The sequence below is a fragment of the Sorex araneus genome, chromosome 4 (assembly GCF_027595985.1).
Source record: "Sorex araneus isolate mSorAra2 chromosome 4, mSorAra2.pri, whole genome shotgun sequence".
NCBI classification, from domain to species: domain Eukaryota; kingdom Metazoa; phylum Chordata; class Mammalia; order Eulipotyphla; family Soricidae; genus Sorex; species Sorex araneus.
This window is the reverse complement of record NC_073305.1, coordinates 76,459,505-76,487,464: the sequence shown is the minus strand read 5'-3', so window position 1 is coordinate 76,487,464 and position 27,960 is coordinate 76,459,505. Positions and strand designations below refer to the sequence as shown.

At 58.0% G+C, this 27,960-nt stretch overlaps 1 protein-coding gene across 9 annotated transcripts in view; it reads left to right on the top strand.

Moving 5' to 3' along the window:
• The window catches only part of TRERF1 (transcriptional regulating factor 1), a 223,960-nt gene that overhangs the window by 181,018 nt on the left and 14,982 nt on the right, over positions 1 to 27,960 (top strand). For 5 of the 9 annotated variants that reach the window (XM_055134607.1, XM_055134610.1, XM_055134611.1 and 2 more), the window contains 11 exons: positions 2,988 to 4,659; positions 5,786 to 5,832; positions 7,508 to 7,658; positions 9,165 to 9,470; positions 11,998 to 12,343; positions 13,095 to 13,161; positions 14,138 to 14,277; positions 14,361 to 14,464; positions 16,477 to 16,552; positions 23,119 to 23,207; positions 25,908 to 26,021. In XM_055134607.1, the coding sequence (XP_054990582.1) occupies positions 3,235 to 4,659; positions 5,786 to 5,832; positions 7,508 to 7,658; positions 9,165 to 9,470; positions 11,998 to 12,343; positions 13,095 to 13,161; positions 14,138 to 14,277; positions 14,361 to 14,464; positions 16,477 to 16,552; positions 23,119 to 23,207; positions 25,908 to 26,021 (2,865 nt within the window). In that variant the 5' untranslated portion in view covers positions 2,988 to 3,234. The remainder of the gene's footprint in view (positions 1 to 2,987; positions 4,660 to 5,785; positions 5,833 to 7,507; positions 7,659 to 9,164; positions 9,471 to 11,997; positions 12,344 to 13,094; positions 13,162 to 14,137; positions 14,278 to 14,360; positions 14,465 to 16,476; positions 16,553 to 23,118; positions 23,208 to 25,907; positions 26,022 to 27,960) is intronic. The other 4 variants (XM_055134613.1, XM_055134612.1, XM_055134615.1 and 1 more) reach the window with 2 other exon arrangements.

The window sequence follows — 27,960 nt, the reverse complement described above, 5'->3', positions numbered from 1 at the left end:
GGGGGTGGAGGAGATAGGGCTGACCTGGAGAATACGTGCCTTGCATGCACGAGGCCCTGGGTTTGATTCCCAATGCAGGGAAAAGAAAAACATAGAAAATATGTTTTCACAGGTGCACAGTACACACCCACCTGTGACAGGGGAGGGGGTGCAGGCCCCCACCCCTGCAGGCAGCAACAGCCCAAGCCCAGAAATAGAATAGAACTGTACCAGGATTTTTCACGGGGCTTGAGCATTCGCCAGGAACACGAGACAGCGAGCAGCTCTGACAGTCAGTCCCGTGACATGAGCACTGGAGGGAGAGCCCCGTCTCGTGGGCTCGGAGGCGGGAATACGGGCTTCGTTAAAGCGGGGTAGCTCTGTTCTCCTTCTGCCATCTAAGATGCTGAAACCCCCGTGGTGACCCATCGCCAACAGTTACACTTTAATTCTTTTTTTTTTTTTTCTTTTTGGGTCACACCCAGCGATGCTCAGGGGTTACTCCTGGCTTTGCACTCAGGAATCATCCCTGGCAGTGCTCAGGGAACCATATGGGATGCTGGGAATCGAACCCGGGTCGGCCGCGTGCAAAGCAAATGCCCTACCCACTGTGCTATCGCTCCGGCCCAACAACAGTTACACTTTAAATTCTTCTATTAGGCTTTCCTAGTCAGAAAAAAATTGGAAGCCGTCCACTCATGGAGATAATTCACTACTCACGTATTGCTTGTTTTCTCCACTGCCTTAAGTGTCCTCTGGTGAGGGGTTCTGGGAGATGGGGCGTTTGGCTTATTCCTGGAGCACTTAACCCAATTGGGAAGTGGGAGGGAGGCCCCCAGGAATAGCACAAGGGCTTAGGGCAGCTGACGGCCAGCGTAAGGTGATAAGTTCAACCCTCAGTGTTGCCACATGCACCAAACTGGTCCTGGCAGCTCTGCTGTCTGTGATCCCACCTGGCAAGCAATTTCCAGCCAGGCCACAGCCCTGAAGGGCGTGACACCCCTCATCCCCAGTGAGCACCGTGGCTGGCATGTGTGATCCTGGTGGACACTGTGGCAGTTTCCAGGGGGCACAGAGATCAGATGTTGGTCCACCCTTGGTTCCCATAACAATACGACAGCCCCAGTGGGAAGGAAAGGAAGGGATTAAAGTAGAAAGTATCGGGGCTGGAGCGATAGCACAGCGGGTAGGGCGTTTGCCTTGCACTCGGCTGACCCGGGTTCTAATCCCAGCATCCTATATGGTCCCCTGAGCACCGCCAGGAGTAATTCCTGAGTGCAGAACCAGGAGTAACCCCTGAGCATCGCCAGGTGTGACCCAAAAAGCAAAAATTAAAATAAATAAATAAGTAAAAGAAAAAGACAGTATCAGGGACCAGACAGTACAGCGGGTCAGGCACTTGCCTTGCACGAGGCCTCTTGGGTTTGATTCCTGGCACAGCAGGTGGTCCCCTGTACCCCATCAGGAGAGAGCCCTAGCACAGAGTCTGGGCACTGGCAGAAGTGGCACAAAAAGAGGGAGGTAGGCAGGCAGGCTTTTCTTTTTTTTCTTTTTTTTTTTTTTTTTTTGTTTTTTTTTGTTTGTTTGTTTTTGGGTCACACCCGGCAATGCACAGGGGTTACTCCTGGCTCTGCACTCAGGAATTACCCCTGGCGGTGCTCAGGGGACCATATGGGATGCTGGGATTAGAACCCGGGTCGGCCGCGTGCAAGGCAAACGCCCTACCCGCTGTGCTATCGCTCCAGCCCCCAGGCAGGCTTTTCTGTTGTACGTTTGTTTTGTTTGGGGGTCACACGTGGCAGTGCTCAGGGGTTACTCCTGGTTCTGCACACAGGAATCACTCGTGGCAAATGCCTTGCACATGGTACTATCTCTCCAGCCCCTTGCTTTTCTGTTACAGAGGAGCAAGAAGTTTGTGAAAGAGCCAGAGTCCGAGTCCAGCTTGGACCCTCATCATCAGTTCCAGGGAGGAGTTTAGAAGGAAGTTGAAAGTTTGGTTGGCTCTTGAATTTTTGAGTCTTGCAGAGGGCCAGTGAGAGCGCAAAAAGCAGACCACACCATGGGTTTGCACACAGGGGTCCAGGCTCAAGACCCAGCCCCAAAGGGGCATCGCCCGGACTAGCTCCTGAGCACCCCTGGGCATTGTCCCCAAGGGAGTTCCATGGATGTGTGTGTACGTGAAGTGAGGGGATACAACGGTCTGCTAGATCGGCCTCTCCCAGCCTCCTCGTGTTTCTGAGAGTGGATCTGACTGGCCCGTCCTGCTTTTTCTTGCCAAGCCACATTACGGGCTTCCAGCCAGTGGTCAGCCCTGTGCCCAGATATTTCCTTGGGCAGGGACCACAGGACAGCAGAGAGCTGTGCTGGCCAACGGGCAGACTTGCTTCACTGCCTGTGTATCTCCTGCTGGAATTACACATTCCAGTCCCTGAGTGCCCGTTGATTTTGCCTTTCCTTTTTCTTGCATGCATCTTTCCTCGATGTATTTCATTCCTCTGACCAGATCACCCCTTTCCACGTCCGTTCTTCAAGATCTCAGCCCCATGTCTGTCGTTTCTCTGTGTCATGCCTCGTAGGTGTTTTGAACTTTCTGCGGGGCACATAGAGTGATTCATAAATGTCTCCCAGTAGCAGGGTCCTTAAAGGATGGTGAATTAGTCCATGCACCCAACAGTGAATGAGTGTACTGGCGACCTAGTGAGCCACTGAGCCAGAGCGAAAGGAGGATTGTTTTGAGGCCAGAGCGATAGTCCAGCGGGTAGGGCACCTGCCTTGCACACAGCTGACCAGGGTCTGATCCCCGGCATCCTCTGTGGGTCCCTGGGCCCGGCAGGAGTGATCCTTGAGCACAGCCAGGTGTGGCCGTAAACGACAGAGTGAGAGGGTCTCGGGTGAAGGGTGTAGTGTGTCCGCCGGGCTCCTGGCTTGGGTGTCTCTCCCGCTTGGGAAGAATCACTGCTTGTCACCGGGCGCCCGTGTCAGCCTGAATTCTGCCTCTCGTCCTGCAGGTGTGAGCAGCGTCTCTGCCCCGCAGCAGGCATCGGTCTGAACCTGAGGCCGGGCGAGGATGTAAACCCCCCGCTCTGCACGTGAGCACTCCGGGCCACCAGGAACCCCCGCGCCAACGCCATGTCTGCCGTGGAGTAGCGTGGACGCTCCCGCTCTGCCTCTCAGGGTTCCGGGCCTTTCTGAGGGGGGTGCTTCTCCCTCCGTGTATGGTTTTGTGGCTGGACGTTCACCACCAAGGCCGGCATCATGGGCGACCAGCAGCTGTACAAGACCAACCACGTGGGCCACGGGGGTGAGAACCTGTTCTACCAGCAGCCCCCGCTGGCTGTGCATGGCGGGCTGAGTCACGGCTACGGGAATGCCATCGCGGGGGCCTCCGTGGACGCGCCCCAGGCTTCCCCGCTCTCCCCGCACTTTGCTCAAGACGCACGGGACGGCTTGGGCTTGCCCGTGGGCTCCAAAAACCTTGGCCAAGTGGACGCCTCCAGACAGGGAGGGTGGGGGGGCCACTCGGGGCCTGGAAACCACATCCAGCTCCGTGGCAACCTGGCCAACTCCAACATGATGTGGGGGGCCCCGGCCCAGGCCGAGCCCACCGACGGCTACCAGTACACCTACTCCCAGGCCAGCGAGATCCGCACGCAGAAGCTCACCAGCGGCGTCCTGCACAAACTGGACTCCTTCACGCAGGTGTTTGCCAACCAGAACCTGCGCATCCAGGTCAATAACATGGCCCAGGTGCTGCACACGCAGTCGGCCGTGATGGACGGGGCGCCCGACAGCGCCCTGCGCCAGCTGCTGTCCCAGAAGCCCCTGGAGGCCCCCACGCCGCCCCTCCCCTCCCGCTACCAGCCGGTGCCCCAGCAGCCTCACCCGGGCTTCTCCGGGGGGCTGTCCAAGCCCGCCCTCCCGGTGAGCCAGCACCCCGGCCAGGGACACCTGTTCTACGACTACCAGCAGCCCCTGCCGCAGCTGCCCGTGCAGGGGGCACAGCCCCTGCAGGCGCCGCCCGCGCTGCCCCAGCACCTGCCACAGATGCAGCAGCACCAGTACTACCCGCAGCCGCAGCCGGCCAGCCAGCCGCGCATGGCCATGCAGGACATGCCGCCGCCTCCACAGCTCCGCCCAGCCCAGCCGCCGCCCCCGCCGCAGCCGCCGCAGCAGCAGCTCCCGCTGCAGCAGCGCCAGGCCCCCATGCAGATACCTCAGTACTACCAGGCCCAGCCCGTGGTGCAGCACCTGCCCGAGCAGCAGCCACAGCCGCTGCACCTGCAGCCGCCCTCGTACCACCGGGACACCCAGCAGTACGCCGCGGAGCAGGCGCACGCCGTGCAGCTGATCCCACTGGGCTCCGTGCCGCAGTACTACTACCAGGAGCCCCAGCAGCCCTACAGCCACGCCCTGTACCCGCAGAGCCACCTGCCCCCACACCAGCAGCGTGACGACGGCCAGCCTAAGGCCTACCCCGGCGACAGGCAGGCCCCCGCCCTGCTGGGCTCCCACGGGGACCTGGGTCCTCCGGAGCCCAGGATGACAGAGCCCCCCGGCGCAGAGCTGGAGCGGGCGGGCAGTGCGCTCCCCCACCGGCCGCTCCTGTCCCCCAGCGGGCTGCACCTCAGCAATATGGTCCCGCAGCACCAGCAGCTGTCGCCCAGCGCCGTGTGGCCCCAGGTATCCCCGCCCCCGCCCCCCGTGTCCCTTTGTTCCTTAACACACGTGCTCACCCCACACTCCAGTCACTGGCTCTGCCCAGCCCTTGGCATCCAGCATCAGTGTCTCCCCCGACCTGGGCCGCAGAGCCTGTCACCTGTCAGCCTGTCACTCACGAGGAGACGGAGAAGGCCACATGAGGGCCCGGGTCCTGAGGGCGGCGCCCAGATACCTGAAGTGGGGGTGCCCGTCCACAGCCTCGGGGTCTCCCCATGAGTCTGAGCCCCCTGGGGAGGAAGACAGCCCTCCGAAGCCCCCGCAGGCAGAGAACGGACAGACCCCAGACCAGGAGTTCGTTCTGTCTGAGTGGCTGTGGCAGGGGGAGCGGTGAGGCACTCTGGAAGCCCCCCAGAGTGGGGGTTGCCTAGAGAGACTGAGGGTGCAGGGCCACCGGGCCCTCACTGCCTCTCTGTGCTGGTGCACAGAGGGTCTCCCGGAGGGGAGGCTGTGGGGGCTGCAGTCCGTTGGAGCCAGGCTGGTAAAGGCCTGGAGGGGTGGCGGCGGGGGCGCCCTCGAGGCCCCGCCTCCTAGCGTTCGCCTCTGGACTCTAGAGCTGTCGAGCCACACAGAACCTGTCTGTTGGCAGCGCCAGGCTGAGCGCCATGGTGCAGGGTCTCTTTCCTGGGCATGTTCAGTCACGCGGAAAGCCCAGGCACACTGCTCTGTGCATGCCTGGCTGTGTCCTGAGTGCACACGTGTGACCGCGGGGTGAGGGAAGGAGAGGACCTCACACAGAACCAGTGCAGGAAGAGAGCGGGCCCCGTTGCAGGTGGAAGGCCCGCAAGGAAGCTCCTGGGCCGCCTTGTCAGGGGCTCACGCCCAGGAGAGACTGAGAGCCCCCTGGGTATGAGCAGCAGGGGCCGTGGCCGCATCGCCCGGCCCAGTGCTCGGCTGGGGGCACGGGGCACAGTGGCCACTGGAAACTCCCAGAGCAGTGAAGGAAGGCAACCTCCAGGCAGGAGAGTGGGAGATTGGGGGCGGGAAGCGTCCCCCAGTCGGCCCCGGGTGCCCAGCCCTGGACAGCTCCTTCCCACTGAAACACGTTCTCTCACTTCTCCCTCCGGCATCCCGCTTGGCTCCGAATCAGATGCACCTCCCTGACAGCCGAGCCCAGCCAGGGTCCCCGGACTCAAGGTAGGAGTGGGGAGGGCATGCTTCGGCCCTTGGGGGCGGATGGGGAGGTTTGTCTGCCTTGGCCCTCGATTCATTTCCAGGTGCACAGCCAGTCTCTCAGCGACCTTGATAGCAGTCGCAGCTCTGTGCAGGCCTGCCCTGTGCTCTGCCGTGCCCAGTGAGGGGATGCGACCAGCATGTGCTGGGGTTTGTGTCGACCCCAGCCCCTCCTGTGCACCCCTCCTGTGCGTGACCATCACACTTTACACGTGAAGGCACAGTAGGCAGTCCATTCCGTTGGTTGGCGGGTGTCTGCCTGCTCCGTGCCAGGCGCGAAGCCCAGCGTTAGGATGTTTCACGAGGAACACGGAGAATGATACAGGGGTGAAGGCGCTTGCCACACACACAGCCATCCCTGGCACTACATATGGCCCCTGAGCACAGAGCAAGGAGTAAGCCCTGTGCACTTCCACATGTGGCCCAGGCCGACCACTGCCACCACCAGAAAAAAATGTTTCTTCTTAATTTTTCCCAAGGGAAGGAAAGTGTGGAAGGGAAGACATTTGCCGTGTACAAGGCCGATGAGAACCTCCTTCAAGTCCCTGGCATCACGTGGTCTCCAGAGTATCTTCTGAGGGGTCACTCCTGAGCACAGAGCCAGAATAGCCCCTGAATACTCGGAGGGGAAGGGCCTTGGCCTTGCCCCCTCCCCACATTAAAAAAAAAAAAGATGCAGCATCAGGTCAGGGGCCAGAGTGATAGTGGATCGGAAAGGGCATTTGCCTTGCACGGCTGACCAGGGCTTGACCCCTGGCACCCTGTATGGTCCCAAGAGTAAGACCTGAGCATCATCAGGTGTGGCCCCAAAAACTTTATTTAAAAAGAAGATGCACGCGGGGCTGGAGCGATAGCACAGCGGGTAGGGCGTTTGCCTTGCACGCGGTCGACCTGGGTTTGATCCCCAGCATCCCATATGGTCCCCGAGCACCGCCAGGGGTAATTCCTGAGTGCAGAGCCAGGAGTAACCCCTGTGCATAGCCAGGTGTGACCCAAAAAGCAAATAAATAAATAAATAAGAATAAAAAGAAGATGCGGCATCAAGTAGTCACTGACCAAGGCTTCATGTGCACTGTTAGGAGCGGAACTTAGAGTGTGGGGCCACAGTCACGTGACAGGGAGGGGCCGCTTGTGGAAAGGACAGCCAGAGCTCGTCAGCTGTAGGTGTGGCACCTGCCTCCTAGAGCCAGGGCCCAGCTCGCCTCCAGCATGAGCCTGGGCACACCCTCCTCCACGGCTGCCCTTCCCCTGCCCCTTGTACTTGAACGAGTGATAGTCCTCCTCATACAAAATGTGGGGGTTTTTTGTTTTGTTTGCTTTTGGGGTCACACCCGGTGATGCTCAGGGGTTACTCCTGGCTCATGTACTCGGGAATTACTCCTGGCGGTGCTCGGGGACTATATGGGATGCTGAGAATTGAACCCGGGTCGGCCGCGTGCAAGTCAAACACCCTACCCACTGCGCTATTGCTCCAGCCCCACACATGTGGTATTATTAATTATGAAAGAACAAGTGCAGTGGCGGGTGGGGGATGGATCCAAGGAGGCCATGACCTGGGAGCACCAGGTGAGCCAAGTGGGTTTCCAGCGGCGTCTGAGGCCCTGTAATGAGTCACCACTGCCCTTCTTCCCGCTCGCAGTGGCCAGCCCAAAGGAGTCTTGGGGGAGCAGTGTGACGCCAAGAACAAGCTGACGTGCTCCATCTGCCTGAAGGAGTTCAAGAGTCTGCCCGCCCTGAACGGCCACATGCGGTCCCACGGCGGGGTGCGGGCCTCCCCCAGCCTCAAGCAGGTGCGCAGAGCCGGCTCCAGGGCCTCCCAGGCCCTTGCTACTTGCTTTGCTTTGCCGCTGTCCCGCAGTGATTGTCAGCCCCCCGGCACCCAGGGAGTCCCTCCGGCCCAGGCACTGGGAACTTCAGTGCTGGGAGCTGCCAAGTCCTCCGGGTTCCGGCCACCCCCGGCTCTCCCAGGGGTCAGAGAAGGTAGAAATTCCTTGAGGCACACAGCCAAGAAGGTGGGTAGGTGCAGTACCATCTTTAGCTTCTGCTTTCAGAGCACTCCGCACCCCACCTCCAGATCAGGGTCACATGGGCCTCCCCATCTGGAACCAGTGGCCCAGGAAAGCTGGTGCACCCCTAGTGCCTGCCACACCAAGCACTGCCTGCCACAAAGGGCACTGGGGGTTGCAGAGAAAGCACTATCGGTAGGGTGTAGCCTTGCACGGGGCTGACCTGGGTTCCATCCCTGCACCCCATATGGTCTCCTGAGCACTGCCAGGAGTAATTCCTAAGCGCAGAGCTGGGAGTGAGCCCTGAGTATCACTCAGTATGGCAGAGATCAAAAAGTAAGTAAAAGAAGGACAGTGGGGTTAAACTCTGGCTGTGTCAAAGACCTCTGATACCCTCCAGGTGCTCCAGAATAACCTCCATGCAGTGAAAGGTGGTTCTAGAGGTGCCACTATTCAAAGAAGTTTCTCTGAGTTCTTTGAACAAAGCAAATCTAAATTAAAATGTATTGGAGTGAGTCCTGGACACCAGATTGGTTTCACCATCACTCCTGACCACTGCCGACAAAAGACCCTCATCTTGGGCCAGAGAGGTAGTACAGGGGGCACTTACCTTGCAAGTGGCTGACCCAGACTTGATCTCGGGTACCACACATGGTCCCCTGAGCCTGGCCAAGAGTAAGCCCTGAGCATAGTTGGGCATGGCCTAAAACATACACCCCAACCAGAAAGGGCCTTGGGGAGGGGAGGGAGCCTAAATAGGTGTAGGGCTGAAGGGGGGCCCCGTTTGGGGTCTGTTTGCCTTCAGGCCTGGACCTGTAATCCTTGGCCCGTACAGTCAGGCCAAGTGTATCTGGGAGTCATCCCCCAACCCCCAAACCCTGAGCACAGCTGGAGAGACCCTCCCCAAACACAACAGTCGATACAAGAAACAGCTTTGGCGTCTTCAGCGCCCTTTCCTAGCGGAATAGAACTGAAGGAAGAGCATCTAGCTCCCCTCGACAGGCGAGAAAACAGGCCCAGAAGAGCATGCTCTGTGTGTGTGTGTGTGTGTGTGTGTGTGTGTGTGTGTGTGTGTGTGTGTGTGTGGCCATTTACCCTTTCCTGTAAAAGTAATGACAACCCAGATCACTTGGGTACTCGCTCAAAGATACAGGCAAGACCCACCAAGTGTTGGGCTACAGGGAAGCCATACGGGGCCTTGTCTCGCCCCCGGGTGGCGCCGGGGCGCCTTGTCCCCCTGTCCCCGAGCGAGGCCATGGCCTGGGATCAAAGCCTTTATTGTCTGTGTAGGAGGAAGGAGAAAAAGCCCCGCCACCTACGCCCCAGCCGCCGCTACCGCCGCCTCCTCCGCCGCCGCCGCCGCAGCTCCCTCCCGAGGCCGAGAGCCTCACGCCCATGGTCATGCCCGTGTCTGTCCCTGTCAAGCTTCTCCCGCCCAAGCCCAGCGCGCAGGGCTTCGCCACCGGCACCACGGCCACTCCCTCCACCAGAGACAAGCCCGCCAGCTCCGTGTCGGACGACGAGATGCCCGTGCTCGTGAGGATGACCCTCTCTCCCCCACACTCCCCCCAAGGGGCTGCCCCCCGCACGCCTGCTGTGAGTTGCTGCTCTGCCCTGCCCGCCTGCCTGGGGCTGGGCCAGCCCTTTGCTTTCTTGGAGATGGAGGGGACACTGCCCGGCCACTGGCCTGATCTCTCAGGGTGACCGCACTAGGAATCCCCTCCACGTCCACACTCCCTGCTAAACACCCGCTAGCCTCCGCGCCAATGGCTGGGTGTCGTTCTGAAGGACCCAGAAGTATTGCCATGAACAACCAGGATGGTCCCCTGAGCACTGCCAGAAGTGACCCCAAACATTGCCATGAATGGCTCCCTTCCCCACAGAACAAAAAAACCTAAAATAAGGCAGGAATGACAGCACAGCAGGGCACATGCCTTGCACATGACTGATCCAAGTTCGATCCCCAGGACCCATATGGTCTTCCAAACCACCAGGACCAATTCCTGAGTGCAGAGCCGGGTGCAGCCCCCCCAACCAAAAATCAAAAAGACAGTAACTCAGTGGGTCATCACTGATGCCGCCATCCCAGCTACTAAACTGGAAGGACTGTCCCAGACAGTAAACAGATACTGCTCCAGGACCCTGCCCCTGTGTCAGGCTCTCCAGACCACCCCAGATCCAGCCACCTAAGAACATAGCATGGCACAGCCAGTCTCCAGACCATTCCCCTGGAGTGCATTCTACCCATCAACCAGGCACTCAGTATTTCCGATATTGCCCCTGCTTCAGTGTCCTTGGTGGACCCAATATTATTAACATTGTCCTGCTCCCCCTCACCATCTCAGGAAAGCAAAGAGATCTGTGTTTCTCACTGTTGAGTTATCTTTCCCAACTCCACGCGCTTCACCCAAGCAATTTGCAATTTACCCCTCTGTCTCTCTCCTCCCCCCCCTTCTCTCCTCTGTTGATTACAGGTCGGATGGAGGGCAGGGTGGGATAGGACGGGGCGGAGATGGGGCAGAGGAGAAATGGCAGCGCTGTTGTGAGAGGCAGGGGCAGATAACAACGGGCAGCTTAGTTGTTCGGAAGTCTCATTAGGTTGAGTTGGTCAGAGGGGACAGCAGAAAGGGAGGTCTAACCTGGAGAGAACACAGGGGTTAAGCACCAGCCATACACAAAGCTCAACCCTGTCAGATCCCTGAGCACCACACTGACCCCAAAATAAAAGGAAGATGTAAGCAGGAGTCTGAAGGCAGGGCTGCAGTGTGGCAAACTGGGGAACAGAGGGCTGGGAGAGGACAGCGGAGACAGACCTCAGGAGGCTAGAGTGCCTTCTGTGAGCCCTGACACGGGTTCAAAATGAAATTTCCAGGGAGGGGCCACAAAAAATAGTACAGTGGGTGCTTGCTATTGCATGCAGCCGACCTGGTTTTGATCCCTGGCATCCCATATGGTCCCCGAGCACAGAGCCTGGAGTAACCCTGAGCATTACCGGGGTTATGTGCGCCCCACCCCGCCAAAAAAAGTTTCCAAAGAGGTGCTCTGAGTTCCTGCCCCAGCTCTAGCTGGGTCCCCAGGGACTGTAGTGCCCGGCAGGGGGAGGAGTGGGATGTGGAAAGGCCTCCTCTTGACGCTCCGGGCAGCTTGCCCTGCCCGGGGGCGCAGCCCGGCCTGGAAGACTGGGAAAGCTGGAATTAGGGCTGGAGGGGCCAGCACCATACCGGGGACTGCGGCCCTGTGATCAGACCTGGGTTCCAGTGCCAGGCCGCTGTGTCTAGCGCTCGGGGAAGCTCGGCAGGAACCCAGAAACGGAGATCCGTTTTAAGGGTTGATCCCCAACCCTTACAGTGGTGAAGGACTTCGGGCAGCCTCTGCCCCGTCTCCTCGGGAAGCAGGGCCCCCACCCCGCCCCCTCCAGCCAGTGAGGCCGGAGAGGCACCCCCGGAGACAGCTGGGGCTGCATGAGACCGGGGGGTGGGGGGGGCAGCCTCGAGTGCACGAGGCGGCCAGAGCATCCCTAGAGAGGAGAGCAGAAGGCGCGGGCGGGGCGCGGGTCACGTGGCCAGAAGGCGGCTGGTCACATGAGCAGGGTTCTTCCCGTGAGCCCCTTCCCCGCTCAGTCGCCCCCCGCTGGCCTCGCCCAGGACTGCAGGCCCGTAGGGCAGGGACGCAGCCTGGGTTAGGGGGTGGGGGGACCCCCGAGGCTGACACACCACCCGAGTCCGTTTCTGTGTGGCTTTGGCATGCCCTGCTTCTCTCCTGCGCCTGCAGAACGTCTCCTTGGTAGTCTAGATGTGTCCGCGCGTGGCTGCCCGGTGCCTGGGCGCCCTGCTGCAGACGAGGGGCCCGGGCCAAGGCCGGCCGCCCACGGGGTGGGTTGCAGGGTGTCCCCGCAGCCACCCGTCGGGCAGCTGCTGCGGACCCCCTGGAAGCCGGAGTCCTGGCCTGAGAGGGTGCCAGGGCCCGGGCGTGGCCACGCCCCTTCGCTCCTCGGCCACGCCCCCTCAGGGCCCTCCTGGGGGTCCCAGCCGTGGGAACGCAGGAGCCCCCCGATCCCTGGGGCGGGCCTGAGGAGTGCCCCCAGCACATCACGCCTTCTCCTGTCGCCTGTCTTGTCTTGAAGGAGATCCCCAGGAAGGCCGGCCCGGGCGCGGCCAAGGTTGAGGACGCCCTGCGGACCCCCACGGAGAAAAAGAAGTTCCGGCACCGGCCGGAGCCGCTCTTCATCCCGCCGCCGCCCACCTGCCCCGCGCACCCCGCGGGCGCCACCCTGTACCAGAGCCAGCTGCGCTCCCCGCGCGTCCTGAGCGACCACCTGCTGCTGGACCCCGCGCACGAGCTGCCCCCCTACACGCCCCCGCCCATGCTGAGCCCGGTGCGCCAGGGCTCGGGGCTCTTCAGCAGCGTCCACCCGCAGCTGCCGCTCACGCCCCTCACGCCCACGCCCCGCGTGCTGCTGTGTCGCTCCAGTGAGTCCCACCCCACCTCCCAGGGGTTCTCCCAGGTGCCTGGCGGGACCAGCTCCCTCTGCCTCTGTTTCTTAGCCTGCGGCCTCGTGAGGGGTCTCTGCCCCACGCGCTGTGCTGGACCAGAAATACTTGGTGGAAGGGGCCTAGCGGGGGCGGGGGCATGTTAGCCTCCCAGAAGTACGGAAAGAAGTGCGGGCGGCCAGGCTCGGACAGCCCTGGGGGTCGCCGTGAAACCGTGAATGGACTGAGGCTGCAAGCAAGCCAGCCCAGCTCCTCACGGCGAGGCCCCAGTGCCTGGCAGAGAGTACACGGGCCACTCGCTTTGCAGCACCCACCCCAATTCATCCCCAGCTGGCATATGGTCCCCCGAGTACCAGGGGTCACTCCTGAGCACAGAGCCAGGAATAACCCCTAAGCACGGACTGGGTGTGACCCAAGCCAGTGGGAAGAGATACCCTCCGCATCTCCCCCACTTCCCTCCCCCCCAAAAAAGAAGAAAGAATGCCTGAAGAGACCAGAAGTCACAACTTCTCTTTGGAGCAAGAAAACTTGCACAAAAACATTTGAGTTTAGCTGAGCAGAGGGGTTCCTCCTGACCGAGTTTGAGAGCCGACGCCCTCCCCATGTAGCACTGCAGCTCTCTGGGAGTTGGCAGGAGCTGCGGGAGGACCAGGGACCTACTCAGGCAGCCAGCATGGCTTTAGCTTCTTCAAACCCCCCTGACCGGTGACCTCTCTGTTTTGTGCCTCAGATAGCATTGATGGCAGCAGTGTGACCATCAGCCCCGGGCCCAGAGAGCAGACTGTGGACGTTGAACCGTAAGCAAAGGCGTGGTGGGCAGACCTGGACTGAAGAGAGAGCTCGGGATCTTTGAGAAATGTTGTCAGACTTTCTAGGCTCCCTGGGCTGCCGAGCCAGTTAATTTCTAAGAAGTAGGATAGTATAACGGGTAGCGTGCTTGCCTTGCCCAAGCATCACATACGGTTCCCTGAGCTTGCCAGGAGTGACTCCTGAGTGCAAAGCCAGAAATAACCCTTGAGTACTGCCAGTTGTTACTTAAAAACAAAGCGAAACAAATTATAGGATGATTGGGGCTGGAGATGTAGTGCAAGGCTAAGGCTCTTGCTGACTCTGGTGTGAGTTCCTTCCCAGCACCACATTTGGTCAGTCCCCTCCTCTTTCCAAGCATTGCCAGGAAGTGACCCCTGAGCACAGAGCCAGGAGTAAGCCCTAAGTTCCACCCGGTGTGGAACAAAAATACCAAAAGCAGGGGCTGGAGCAATAGCACAGCGGGTAGGGCCTTTGCCTTGCACGCGGCCGATCCAGGTTCGATTCCCAGCATCCCATATGGTCCCCAGAGCACCGCCAGGGGTAGTTTCTGAGTGCAGAGCCAGGAGTAACCCCTGTGCATCGCCAGGTGTGACCCCCCAAAAAATATACCAAAAACAAACAGTAGGAATAATTGTTTTCCCTGCCATGTTTGTATCAGGTCTTTGCCGTTCAGGGATAAGTCCCAGGGATGGGATTGTTTTTCCTGGTTATACTGTCAGCCTTGCAATGGGCAGCTTGAAATGAGCACCCTCCTGTCCCAGCTGTAGGAAGCTCTGAGAGACCCCCAGGCCCACACCTCCCTGCCCCCTAGCATCTCTCCCCACGCTTACAGCTGTCCCTTCTCGCGATGAGAAAGCCAGGCCTGGAGTCTGATGTCCCTGCATCCTCCTTTATTCGAGTTCCTGCCCGTTCCCCAGGACCTCGAATGAAAGACCCACGTTGTTTTTCTCCTTGTCCTTAAAGACGCATCAACATCGGCTTGAGATTCCAGGCAGAGATTCCAGAACTCCAGGACATCTCTGCCCTGGCCCAGGACACGCACAAGGCCACGCTGGTATGGAAGCCCTGGCCCGAGCTGGAGAATCACGACCTCCAGCAAAGAGGTACAGGCGTGTGGGAGGGCCGCGGGGGGCTCTGCCGCCAGAGCCTGAGCTCTCGGACACCGACGCCTCCTTGTCCCCCGCAGTGGAGAATCTCCTGAATCTGTGCTGTTCCAGCGCATTGCCAGGAGGAGGGACCAACTCGGAGTTTGCTTTGCACTCTCTCTTCGAGGCCAAAGGTGACGTGATGGTAAGGAGCCTTGGAAAGCATGTGTCCCGCTGGTCAGAAGCTCTCTGCCCTGCAGACAAAAGAGCCAGTCCAGCCAGGGCGCCTGGGGCGGTTGGGATGGAAAACCCCACCCTTGGACTTAGTTTCGTCACCTGTTATTCAGCCATAACCAAGGCCATAACCCAAGGGGGATCTCTGTCTGGGGAAGGTAGCACTTGTGGTCAACAGTTTAGTATTTATTTTACATCAGAAAGTTGGGTCTCCAGTGACAGAGATAAAAGATCTTTCTGCTGTTTTTGTTTGTTTTGTTTTATTGGTGGGGGAGGAGGGAAGGCCCGGGGCACCAGTAATTTTATGCCAATTGGGCTTGTGGGACAGAATGAGCATAGGAGGATGTGGTGTTGCTCGGGTCCTGCAGTGCCAGGGATCACCCAGCCACTCTGGCGGGGCCTTCAAGGTTGCACCAGGCGGTGATTGGAGGACCACGTGGTGCTGCGGGTAGGACCAGAGTGGCAAATGCGCTAACCCCTGCACCATCTCTTCAGACCCTGGTCTTTCTGAACCAAAACTTAGATGAGCTCTGCCGATTGCTCTGCCCATCTACAGAAGTCAGGCACCATCGGTTTCTTCACAGAGCCCTTTTCTTCCCTACCCAAACGGAAGTGTCTGGGCCAGAGCCATAGTACAGCGGGGAGGGCATTCTGCCTTTCACACAGCCGACTCGGGTTCAATCCCCCGCATCCTATATGGTCCCCCGAACACCGCCAGGAGTGATTACTATGTACAGAGCCAGGAGTAACTCCCGAGCATCACCAGGTGTGACCCCCAAAAGCAAAAAAAAAAAAAAGTGAAGTGTTAGCTGTGTGCATGCTCCTGTCGTACACCATCTTAGACATAGTTCTTTAGTGCCCCCAAACCACGGCATTGGGGCCACCTCTGCAGACTCAGAGCTGTTCACTCGCCTTGTCCTGATGGAGAGGCACTCGGCGCCAGGCCCAGCTTCCCCTTAGAAGCCTGATTCTCGTACCAGATCTCACTCGCTGTGCATTTTGGTTTGAGGGGAATGGTGAAGTAAATGAATATCCCAGTACTAATTTCTTGTGAAAATTTTTATGCCCTTCAAGAGTTTTCTAGCTGGAGAGCTGTCCTGACCCTTTAGGACTGTAAGTTAGAATGGCAGGGCAGAGTTTCTGGGACCTTTCCTCAAGGGAGCTCCCCACGGCTGCTCCAGGGGCATGGTGACAGCTCTCGGGGCCATACCGTGCCTCCAGCCCAGCCCTGGGCGTGTGCTCTCTCTTCCCTGTGCCGCCCCCCAGCCTGTGACCTGCTCGCAGGTCCCTACGGAGATGCTTAGTCAGCGCGTCCCGAGCAGGCCGGGTCCCTCAGCCCTGTCCCACTCCCAGGGTGCCCGAGCATCCATCGCTTCACAGTCGCAGGAGCAGGATTTCTTGCTCTCTTCCCCACTAGCCGCCACTCCTCTCTGCCTGCAGCACTCTGCTCGGAGTCAGGGAGGTGGAAGGTGGCCAGCTGGGAAGGGTTTATCACTCTGGCTTCCCTGGAAGGCCGGTGTGCGGTACAGCGCTTACCAACAGAGCTGTTTCTGTTCTATTCAGTTGGAATGAAACGTGTGTGTGTGTGTGTGTGTGTGTGTGTGTGTGTGTGTGTGTGTGTGTGTGTGTGTTTTCTGCTAGAACAGTTGCAGTCACCCACTCATTTCCTTAGGGACTGAGGCTCTGCTGAGAGTAGGCCCCACCATCTCTGAAGTGGGGCCCCTCACCCCAGAAGCAGGGAGGTGGGAGGGAGTTAATTGGCTGTTGCCCATTTTTCTCCTCAAGGGACCAGCTGCTGCCTGGGCTGGGAAGGATTGGAACAGGGAATCCCCGGCTCGGGGAATCTCCCTTGGGTGTTCTTTCCAGCCCACCCCCAGCCCAGGGTTCTGCCAGTGCTGTCCCCTTTCCCCCCATAGGCAGGTGGTCTCCCCAGGGTGTAGCCCCCCAACTGACTCTTGCCTTCTCCCTCCCACGGTGCTGCAGGCTGCTCTGGAAATGCTGCTGCTTCAGAAGCCAGTGAGGTTAAAGTGCCATCCTTTAGCCAGCTACCACTACGCCGGTAGGTGCTGGAGCCGTCTGCGGGCGGTTACGTTGCTTTTCCCATCAGTAGCTCTGGCTCTATCCTAGTGGAACTTTGGGGGTCGCAGGGCCCTCTGGGGCACAGCTGCAGTGCGGGCGGGGTGGGGTTGCCCTTCTCTGTTGCCGGGAGAGAACATTGTTGGGCATTTATCCAGATTGGTTCCTGCCCCTGGGGGCATGCCAAGGGCTGGGTCATAGAGGACAGTGTGTGCACGTGTGGCGGGGACATCCCAGGGGGCCAGCACAGAGGTAGCAGCACCACTTTGGGGTCACATGTGGCTCCCCCTCTGGCCTGCACTCCAGACTCTCCTTGGCCTTGGTCTTTTTGTTTGTTTTGTCACCTATCAGGTGGGGCCCTGTTCCACCCCCACTGTCTTTGGTAAGGAGCAGAGCGGGCAGGTGTAGCCAGGGCTGACTAGTAGCTGGCCGTTCCATGCGGCAGACCGTTATTTATGGCGCACCTGCCTGGTTCAGAAACCAAGCGCCAACAGTGCTCTGGCAGATGTAGGCACCTACTGTCCTGCATGCATCTTGGAATCCGAGGATGGGGCAGAACAAGTTCCACCAGTGACACTACACACAGGTAGACTCCACACCCGGGTAGCCGCAGACAGCCGAGTGTCTTCTGAGGGTGATCTCAAAGAAGTGTCTCCAGGAAGAGGGGAAAAGATGCTGTGTCTAAAGGGTCAGTACCCGTCTCCAGCACGCCCCAGCCCCTAAGAAGGGAAAGAGAAACTGACTAGAGAACCTAAAAGGTGATGAGAGGGGCTGGAGCGATAGCACAGCGGGTAGGGCATTTGCCTTGCACCAACCCGGGTTTGATTCCCAGCATCCCATATGGTCCCCTGAGCACCGCCAGGAGTAATTCCTGAGTGCAGAGCCAGGAGTAACCCCTGTGCATTTCCAGGTGTGACTAAAAAAGAAAAAAAATAATAGATGACAAGGGAATTGGCAGCTTTGCTCCCAGTAAGGGGTGAACACGTGCATTTGGGAGGATCTCCACCCACAGCCTTGCCGCTGTCTCAGCGGCGCTGACTCCTCGTCCGGCCCCTTGACTGTTAGTCATGTGAAGAGGTCTCCTGGTGCCGTGGGTTCCTTGACACGGGGTTAGGTCGGTGCGAAAGACTTGGATGGCTTGGGGACCTGGACCGTCTCAGCAGCCCATAGCCCTGATGGCCAGGCACAGCCTAAGTAATGTGGCACCCTGTCATGTGAGCGCAGTGTCTGTCTGGGGTCACCCTCAGCACCAGGGATATGCAAGAACTCTAAGCACTACGCGGTCGTGTTTGGCTAAACCATCCTTTAGCCAGTGGCATCTGGGAATCCATTTCTTTTGTTTTGGTGCAGAGCCATAGCCGTGAGGGCTTACTCCTGGCTCTGTTTTCAGGGATCACTTCTGCAGGACTAGGGGACCATATGGGATGCCGGGGATCGAACCTGGATTGGCGTGTGCAAGGGCAGGCGTTCCACCCTCTTTATTATCCCTGGGAGCCCATTTCTTGATACTGTCTCCATTTCCGGTGTGGTGCCTGGTCTGGGTACAAATAGTACGATGGAGGCATCCTCCCTAATCCTCTGGGGACCAGTTCTTCTAGCCCCAGGGGTATCTGCTGCCTTTGGAACCCTGGGAGACTGTCCAGCCTTCACCTGTGTCTAGCTTCCCTGCAGCATGGTTGAGGTGGTGGGCTGAAGGGGCTGTCTGAACATATCAGGTGGCCGCCTGCCCTTGGGGGAACCAGGCAAATAAGTTGCCTCTGGGCTAATCAATCGCATAGCTACCACTGAGCTCGGCCTCGAATTCCTTCTTGTTCTTCCTAGTGTGCCAAGTATTATCTTTTCATGTGTGTTCGGACATAGAGGTTGGAGGGGCTGGCAAGTCGCCTGAAGCCAGGGAATGCATGCCTTCTCTGGCATGCTCAAGGCCTCGGGTGCAGTCCCGGCTCCCACACTGCTGGGTGTAGCCACACCACGTCTGGAGATCCAAACACCATCAGGTCACACTGATGGACCAAGTATTGCCAGGACTGGCCTTGGCCCCCTAAACACTGCTAAGAAGACTCCTGCTTAAAAGAAAGAAAACATTGGATAGTTCTGGCCTGGACTAGAAGCCACACACTTCCCAACCCCAAACAGAACCACTAAAATATACCAAGAACTTTGAACCTAGAAGGACCCCTAATTTCTGCTAAGATTATGATTGATCAGGGGCCAGAAAGATAGTACAGTGGGTAGGGCTGAACTAATCCCTGATCTTTACTGTGGCCCCAAAACAACACCCCCGCAAAAAAAAAAAAAAATAGTCGATCGTTTTGGGTTTGGGGTCTTTCTAATGAATCCTTGGTCTATCTCTCCCCTTCAAACCCTGGCTTCGACCCCCACCCCCAGCCAGGCTAGCCTAGGGCCCATTGCTTCCTTGAACATGTGGGTCAGTCTGTTTGACCCTTAGAGGCAAGTGAGGTAGAGAGTGGGGGTGTGTGGCTTCCTGCTTGCTGTTAGTCATTTGCTTCCCAAGGAGTGACCAGAAAGAGGACCTTAGAAAACCTGCCAGAGTTAGGGACAAAAACAGAAGAAGTCTCTAAAGTCAGGCCTGACTCCTCGCTTCCTGTCAGGCCCTGGAGAGGCCGTGGAGTGTGCGTCAGCCCGTTATCACGTCACCCCATTCATCACAGGGTTCCCAAATGTCTGTGAATCGCACCCCTCCCACCCCCCCCCATCCCCTCATCCTGCCTTGGACGGGTGCCAAGCCCTGCTGGGTTGCACATCCGGAGAATGTCGGCCACTGGCAGTCTCCCCGGGCCCCTGTCTCGAAGCTCTCTGGCCACCACAGGGCCAGCTCTCCTGGACTCCCGGCCCTGGGATTGGGGTCCCTCTCCCAGTTAGGGTCTGTCCGTGCCCTGGAGACCCGTCCCTGCAGGCCTGTGAACATCACCCCTTTTTCCTTGCCTCCTCCCCTGCCCTCGCACTGCACGAGGAACAGGAAAAAGTGAGCGAGGCTGTGGCGGGGAGAGCCCCTGTGGGCAGTCTGGGGGCTGCTTGCCCAGGAGACGCAGGGCTCCCACCCTTGCATTCGTGCCGGCGCAGTAGATTCGGGTGGAGAAGGCTGGCGCTGGGGGGTGCTGCTGAGGGCGCTACAGCACCCGTGGTGGGGGAGCAGGTTGCACTGCTGGGCAGAGGGTCAGCTCCAGCGTCTAGAGGTGAGGGGGTCTGTCCAGAGTGAGGGGCGCCCCCAGCACTCCTCCCGCCGTCCGCCCTGAAGTCACCCCAGTCTGATGAAGAAGCAGCAGCATTAGGTACTTGAGAAGACTCTGGGAGGTGGCAGGGTTAAGGCGCCTGCCTTGCACGCAGCTGCTCTCTGGTTTGATCCTTAGCACCAAAGGGGCTTAGTCCTGAGCACCTCCCGGGGGGCTCCAGAAAACCAAACAGAAATAGGAAAAGACGGGACTTGAATGGTAGCACAGTGGGTAGGGCGTTTGCCTTGCACGAGGCTGACCTGGGTTCCATTTCCAGCATCCCACATGGTCCCCCCGAGCACCACCAGGAGTGATTCCTGTGCATCACCGGGTGTGACCCCAAAAGAAAAAAATAAGTAAAAGAAATAGGAAAAACTTGGCAGGAAATGCCCAGTTAAGGTGATTCTGCAGTGGTCACAGGGCCATAACTCGGGGCTATAGCAATAGCGTGGGCCCCAAGCCCCTTGCACTCCTGACCCACTCTGCCTGACACACACTTGTGAAGACAAAGGAGAGCTGGTGGACAGGCCCTTTGGAGGTAAGGATGGACTCCTCCTTCCCTTCTGCCTCTGGAGGGGGTTCCGACAGCAGCCCGTACACCATGCACCCACCGAAATTTATCCACCCCCTTAGGAGAGCCGCGTACAGAAGGACAGAGCGCGAAAACATCTTCCTTTTTCTCCAGTAAATGTTTTTCTTGTTAACTGTAATCACAGCAGCATCCGTCGAAGTTTCCAAACTCTTGAGCAGGGCACAGAAAGGCCCCCTTTAGAAAATCCTGTGCCCACACTTGCCCTCACCCCCTTGTGCCTCTCCTGGCCTCGGTTCCCCTTACGCTGCCTCCAAACTGAGCCGGTTTCCCAGCAACCGACACGGAACTTCGGGTAACCGCCCCCCTTTGGATACTGTTCCAGCCCTGGCTTCATCCAGTTAATTAGACTCTGTAATTAGCCTTAATCGTCTTGTTAGGGGCCCCTGCTGGAAATAGCCCAATGGCCAGGAATCCCCCCGGTAGAACAAATGAGCGCTGTGGGGATGAGCGCCCGCAGCACCGCGCCCCGCGTGCTGGGTAGACTGTGGGGAGCCCGAGGAAGGGGCCGGGGGCAGCCCGTGGCTCCTGGACCCCAGCCAAGATGTAGAGTCCGAGCAGAGCAGCTGAGAAGGAAAGGACTCAGAGACTGTAGCCAGGACCCTTCCTGGTCATCGGAATACGGGAAATCCAGGGGTGGGAGACGGCAAGTCCAAGTGGCGGCCTAGGCTGTGGCATTATCCAGACATAAGAAGGACACAGCAAGGACCGTGTTGACCTGTGTCACTGACGGTCAGGTGTCTCGGCGCTTCTGCGTCTGCTTCTGAAGGGCACTTCCACGGGGCCCAATGCCATTGACCTCGGGTGACTCGGGATTTCCGGGTCACGGGAAAGGAAACAGACTCAGAAATTCAGTAAATTCCGGGCCCGGAAGAGAGCACAGGGACCAAGGCTGAAGGACCCCAGTCTGGTGCCCAGGACCGTATAGTCCCCTGAGCACAGCCAGTGGAGCCCGGAAATGCATGGTCTCCGCATTACTGTCTGGCCCAATGGATTAAGTGCCCCTAAAGTGCTCCCAGGCCCCTGGGCACAGCTGGGAAGCCCCTCCCCCAAAGTGAACATTGAATAAACTTCCACAAAAGAAATAAATCCAGAGCTAAGTTTGCAGCCAGTGGTGGTCTCCTGATAAGTCATCCAGCCCCCCTTTTTTGGCTCTGGGGTCACTCCTGCTGGTGGTAGGGGGACTCAGGAGGCGGGGGTATGCCCTAGGATGGAACTAGCACCTCACACGTGCTGGGCGTGAGCTGGACCCCTGTCTTGAGCTGCATTCTAACTCGGGCTGTGGTCTGACTGAGGGTAGAGAGTGTCCTAAGAATCTGGTGAGGGATTCTCGTTGGCAGAATGTCCCGGTCCCCCATCTGAGATGCAATTGAGAGTGGACGTTCCAGCCCTGCCACGGGCCAGCTTCTCAGCCTCTCCTCCAGCTTAGCTGGGGTGATCTGCCCACCCTCAGGATCCTCTTCCCTCTTTGTCTCTTTCCTCCTGTTTCCTGTTCTGCTGGGTACCTCAAGGGAGGACTGGAGCTATAGCACAGCGGGTAGGACATTTGTCTTGCACATGGCCGACCCGGGTTCGATTCCTTTGTCCCTCTCGGAGAGCCCGGCAAGCTACCTAGAATACCCCACCCGCACAGCAGAGCCTGGCAAGCTCCCCGTGGCGTATTCAATATGCCAAAAACAATAACAAGTCTCACAATGGAGACGTTACTGGTGCCCCTCGAGCAAATCGATGACCAGTGGAACAACAGTGCAACATTGCTACCTCAAGGAAGCCTTGAGTGTTCTCTGGGTGTTCTGAGACATCGTGGATTAACCCTGTCTTCTTCTGTCTTTACCCTGTGTAACGGGAGCCGGAAGCGGGGCCTGGAGTGTTGGCTAGAATGTCAGAGTACAAGACGGGAACCCGCAAAGGCCAGAGCCCGCGGCCACCTGAGCCCGTCCTCGCCAGCAGGACTTCTCCACACCCGCACAACTTCTCTTCCTTCCCATTGACCATCATTTGCACGCTCAGGTGTCCCAAAGATACTTCTTCTAGAAACAAAAGGGACCAGTGTCTTTTCAAAACCAAAAGACTCGTGAGAGCGCTGAGCCAGGCCCGTGGGGGAGGCAGCCACAACTCCTGGCTTCATAGTTCCACACAAAGTGAGCCAGTCTGAGGGACCGCACCCGGCTCCAGGCTGGCCTCCGTGTCCCGTCAGCAGCTCCGCCCAGGCTCTCCTCTACTTGGAAGCCTTCTAGGCCGAGGGCGGGTCCTCCCTTGCACTGTTGGCCTCTGACCCTCCTCACATCACTGCACTTTGAGCGGTGCCTGCTCTGGCTCATGTCATGGCGACGGTGAGTGATGGTGGTGAGTGCCCGGAGGACAGAGACGGGCCTGCAGTCATGTGTGCTCAGGCCATCTCAGTTACTTGCTCGGAAACAAAAGCAAAACTGGCACTGCCTCTTCCAGTTGCTAAGTCAGACACTGTGTGTGTCGCCTGCTTTGACCTTCCCCCAGATCCTCAGGGTGGGGACAGTGAGTCTCAGTCCCATCCCTAGGCAGGGACACTGCGTCTCTGGGCCGGGGGGGTCTGCTCGGCTCACCACGCGGTGGTTGCCATGTGTTCCTGCTCGAAGCAGTCAACCCGGATTCTACCAGCTGCGAAACAGTTGTAGCTTATAACCAAACCGAGCGCCAAGTGTCAGTGGAGAGCTGCGCGCTGTTTTCATGACGTGTGCTTCCTTGTAGGTTCCGACAAGTGGACGTCCTTGGAAAGAAAGTTGTTTAATAAAGCACTGGCCACTTACAGCAAAGACTTTATTTTTGTACAGAAAATGGTAAGCATACTTTTGCCCGTTGCCTACTTGAAATTGGTTTGGGGACATTGTTGACCTTAAGAGAATGTGAGAATGCCAGGTCGCTGGCCCGGTGTTCTCACGGAAGGGGTCCTTTCACCTCTGAGTGCTGAAATGCAGCCTTTGTTGGGATGGGGAGAAGGGGTCATACATTACTTGGGCATTGCATTTGTATGGCTTGTATTTGTCTTAATTAAAAAGGCATGATTTATGTTTGATTAGAATAAATAGAACCTGGGCCTCTGCTTGGCAGTTTACACAGCTTATTCATGTATGTCTGACGAGCGATAGCACAGCGGGTAGGGTGTTTACCTTGCATGCGGCCGACCCGGGTTCAATTCCTCTGTCCCTCTCGGAGAACCTGGCAAGCTACCAGGTTCTTGCCATGTATTCAGTATTCATACTGAATACTACCATGGCGTATTCAGTATGCCAAAAACAGTAACAACAGGTCTCACAATGGAGACGTTACTGGTGCCCGCTCGAGCAGATCCATGAAGAACAGGACGACAGTGCTACAGTGCTATTCACGTATATCGAACAGAGTTAGCCTGTTTCTGAGGATTGATTTCCTGAAAAATCAGAAAAGGGAGAATTCCCTGCCCTTCCCATTTCCCAAAGGTCACAAATTTGTATGTCCTGCCAGCTCCTTTTCAGAAAAGCAAATTACTGGGACCAGAGAGTGAATTGTGAGTAGGGCATTTGTTTTGCATGCAGCCAACCCAGGTTTATTCCCAGATACCCTATATGGTGTCCGTGGGTGATCACCCTCCAGGTAGCCATTCAGCGCCAGGAGCGGTTTCCGGTGTGGTCCCACCTCATCACCGTGGTGTAGGAGAAAGATGCTTCTCGCAGGAAGCACTTGGCCGCGCAGGAGACCTTGATACAGCAGATAGGCTGTAATGGACACCTGCTCAGCTTGAGCTGACCGAGAGGCAGTTTAGGCTCAGAGCGTGTACCAGCACCAGTGAGTGACGGGACCCCCTGGTCATGAAGGTCATTAAGGAGTTCAGAGTCACGGCGGACGGCCCCCTGGGCCGCAGCAAGACCCTCCAGGGCGTCCTGGGCACCTCACTCCCGAGTGTCTCTTGGCCAGGCCCCTGGCGCTGGGAACCAGAGTCCGTGCCCTTGCCCGATGGCTTCAGATCTGCTTCATCCTGCCCAGCCTTGCCTAAAGGCTCCCCCACTCCTGGCTGCCCCGGCCATGCCCTGCTTCCCCCTGAGTCACCTGCCCCGGGGACTGCAGTGTCCCAGGCCGCCTTCCTTGAAGGCTCCACACCTAAGTGACTGATGATGAATTCATGGGTGGTGCTTGCCCGGACTCGCGGGTTTGAAACAGGAGTGCTCTGGGCTAAGCTCCTTGCTCCCGGGGCGATTTCTGGTGTCAAAATTCAAGTCCACAGGTGGCTGTGAAGGGGACAAGCCCTGGAGAGGGAACCCTGTCCTGCACAGGCGGCCCAGTGGCACCCCGAGGAGATGGCTCACCTTTCGTCTGTCTCCAGAAAGCCCACATTGGGGAACTCTGCTTTCAACTTGGGAACTTAAGAACTCAGGTTTCTCTCTTTAAAATATGTCCACTTTTCCCAGGGATTTGGTTCAGAGAGTAGAGACTGGGGGCTGGAGCGGTTGCCCAGGCTTACGCCCCCACATGCCATGTGCCCCCTCAAGCCCACCAGGAGTAATCGCTGGGCCTGGAGCTCAGAGTAAGCCCTTAGCACTGCTGGGCATGTACCCCCCACCGCAAAGGAAAAGTAGGGCACATGCTTTGCCCTCAGTTCAGGCCCAAGTACCTTTGGGTATGACTTCTTTAAAAATAAAATTGCATGAAATGCCTCTTCCTTTGCCTTCTGGGGAAGTGAATGAGGCAAGACTTGTTTCCTGCAAAAGCTAAGCTCTTGTCATATCTTTTCTCTAATATACCTGTTCAATTACTAAAAAAAACATTTTTTATTAATAGATTTTGAAGGTCAACCTGTCAGAGAACCAAGCACATTCAGGCATATTAAATAAAAAACACATTGCTTTATCGCTTTTTTTCTTTTTAATTTAAAGGACCAGAGAGAGAGAGTACAGAGATAAAATGTTGTCCTTGGGGGCCGGAGCAATAGCACGGCGGGGAGGGCGTTTGCCTTGCACTCGGCCAACCCGGGTTCGATCCTCGGCATCCCATATGGTCCTCCAAGCACCGCCAGGAGTAATTCCTGAGTGCAAAGCCAGGAGTAACCCCTGAGCATCGCTGGGTGTGACCAAAAAAGCAAAAAAAAAAAAAAAAATGTTGTCCTTGTATGTGGCCCACCCAGGTTCAATCCCTGATACCTCATAACGTTCCCTGAGCACAGACCCAAAAGTAAGCTCTGAGCACTGTCACGTCCGGCTCCCAAATTAATAATAAGAGTCATCGTCATCATCATCATCTCTGTAGACTGGCCTAAAACACATCTCCAGGCGCTGCGATTGGGGGTGACCGGGAGGGTCGAGCCGCAGACCAGCCCAGAGGGGGCAGCTGCCTCTCTGAGGAGAAACGGTCGTGATGGACTGGTTTCCCGCCTGGTGTGTGACCGGAAGGAGCTTCCCTGCCTTCACTGTTCCTGGCACTGCCTTCCCCCGTGCCCGGTGGTGGAGGCCACGGGCAGCTGTGTCGCCCTTCGGGCACTTACCCTGCGCTGGTGGCTCTCCCGCCAGGTGAAGTCCAAGACGGTGGCCCAGTGTGTGGAGTACTACTACACGTGGAAGAAGATCATGCGCCTGGGACGGAAGCACAGGACACGCCTGGCGGGGATCCTGGACGAGTGCGCGGTGAGTGACTCCCAGGCGCTGCCTCTGCCGGCCCCGCCCCCACGCCAGGCCCAGGTTAGTGCGCGGCTGGGAGCCTTCGGGGTGCAGCCCGCAGAGCTGGCGGCAGAGAGGGGGGCTGCACACAGGTGGGCTCAGGCCACGGCCCCCCGTGGCAGGGGACGGAAGGCAGCTGAGCCTGCAGGTGGGGGAGAGGGAGGCCAGCCTAGCCCCGGCACCCCAGGATAGCCCTTCCCTCTCCTTCCGTGCCACGCACGCTACCCTGAAAGATAAAGGAGCCCCCCAGGTCCAACCCCGGCTTCTCCGGGGCACGAGCACAGGAGCTGTGACCTCGTGCTCGGCCTGGGGTCCACCCATTGTCGAGAGGCTGATTCAGAGCCTGCCCGGGCGCCGCGAGCACGCACCCTGTGGCATCTGCACACAGGACCCAGACTAAAGAGAGAGCCAGGGAGTCCCCGAGCAGCTGCACACGAGGCTCTGCGTGTCACTCCCACTTTGTCCCGTGGCGGATTCCCTACAGCCATGGACAGGGAGGCCCCTTCCCCACAGTGCGGGGGACGTCCCTGTCACGTGTGTGCCCGTAAAACGTCCCCCTGACACAGGCCCTAAACCGCACCCTCTGTGTAGAACTGGAAGGCGGTAACAGGCGTGAAGACCAGTCATTCGGTGCGCGTCCCAGCTGTGCCCTGGCCGTGTGGCCAGCTGTCAGAGCTGGCGGCGTGCAACATGCAGCCATGCGGGTTCTTCACGACACGCACCCAGCACCTGCTCGCTCCTGGGCATTTTGCAAACTTTGACTCCTTTGATCCTTAGGCCAGTTCTGGGAGGTGAGAAAGGGCAACCCCGAGTCCAGCTTGCTTGGCCACGTCGGGGGGCTGGGAGTGTCTCAGAGCCTGATCCCCAGGTGTCAGGTGACTTCTCTGCAGAGAGTGGCCAAGGGGTGGCCTCGCTAATCCCTCAGATTCCAAGTTCCTTACCTTGAACCCAGCTGTGACATGTATGTGCAGATGTATAATGATGGGAGCCTAAGCAAAACCAGCATCGACAGAATGGGGTCCTGTTGCCTCCCAGGTTTCCGACCTGTTTAAGTAGTAAAGTCTCGTGCCTGAATAACTCTTTGCTCATCTGTGGCTTCACATCACAAAAAGCACTGAGCGGGGAAAGGGCAGGAAAGGAGATGGTTCAGAGGGCCAGAGAGCGTGAGCTGCCCACCAGAGGCCCTGGTGCATGATCCCCCGAGCACCACTGGGAGCAGCCCCCAGGCCGGAGCTGGGAGTAACCTCTGAGCACTGCCAAGTGTGGTCCAAAACAAAAGGCTGTGGCCTCCTCTGGTTCAGCCACCTAACAAGCAGTGTCTAGCAGCACATGCTCACTGACCTTTGCCCGGTCACCTCATACCTCATCCCAGCGTCTGTTACTGAAAGCACGTGGCATGCGCCATGGGAAGGGAACTGTGATGCCCAGGTACATTTAAAAGCAATATGTCGGGGCTGTAGCAATTGCACAGCAGGTAACCCGGGTTCGATTCCCAGCATCCCATATGATCCTCCGAGCACCACTTCACTTGTATCACTTGTAGTCCCGTTGATCTTCGATTTGCTCGAGCGGGCGCCAGTAACGTCTCCATTTGTCCCTGTCGCAAGCTAGTGTAGCCCAATGATACCTGCTCGCTCTAGGAACAGAAAGAGCCTCAAATCATTCACTCAGAGATTTGACGAAGAAATCTGACCATCTAGTTGGAGGGTGGCCACGAGGTCTTCTGACGTCCCGTGGAATCCAGTCTGTAACAGCTCTAGTCCAATGGTCGTCCCTGAATCGCATTATATAACTGGCCCATCTGATTTTTGATGCCTTGGCAAACGAGACAGCACCCCTGATTTTTGACCGTCGACGGAGGTCAGAACTCCGGATTCCTTCTCTGACTTGAGTGAGACATGACATT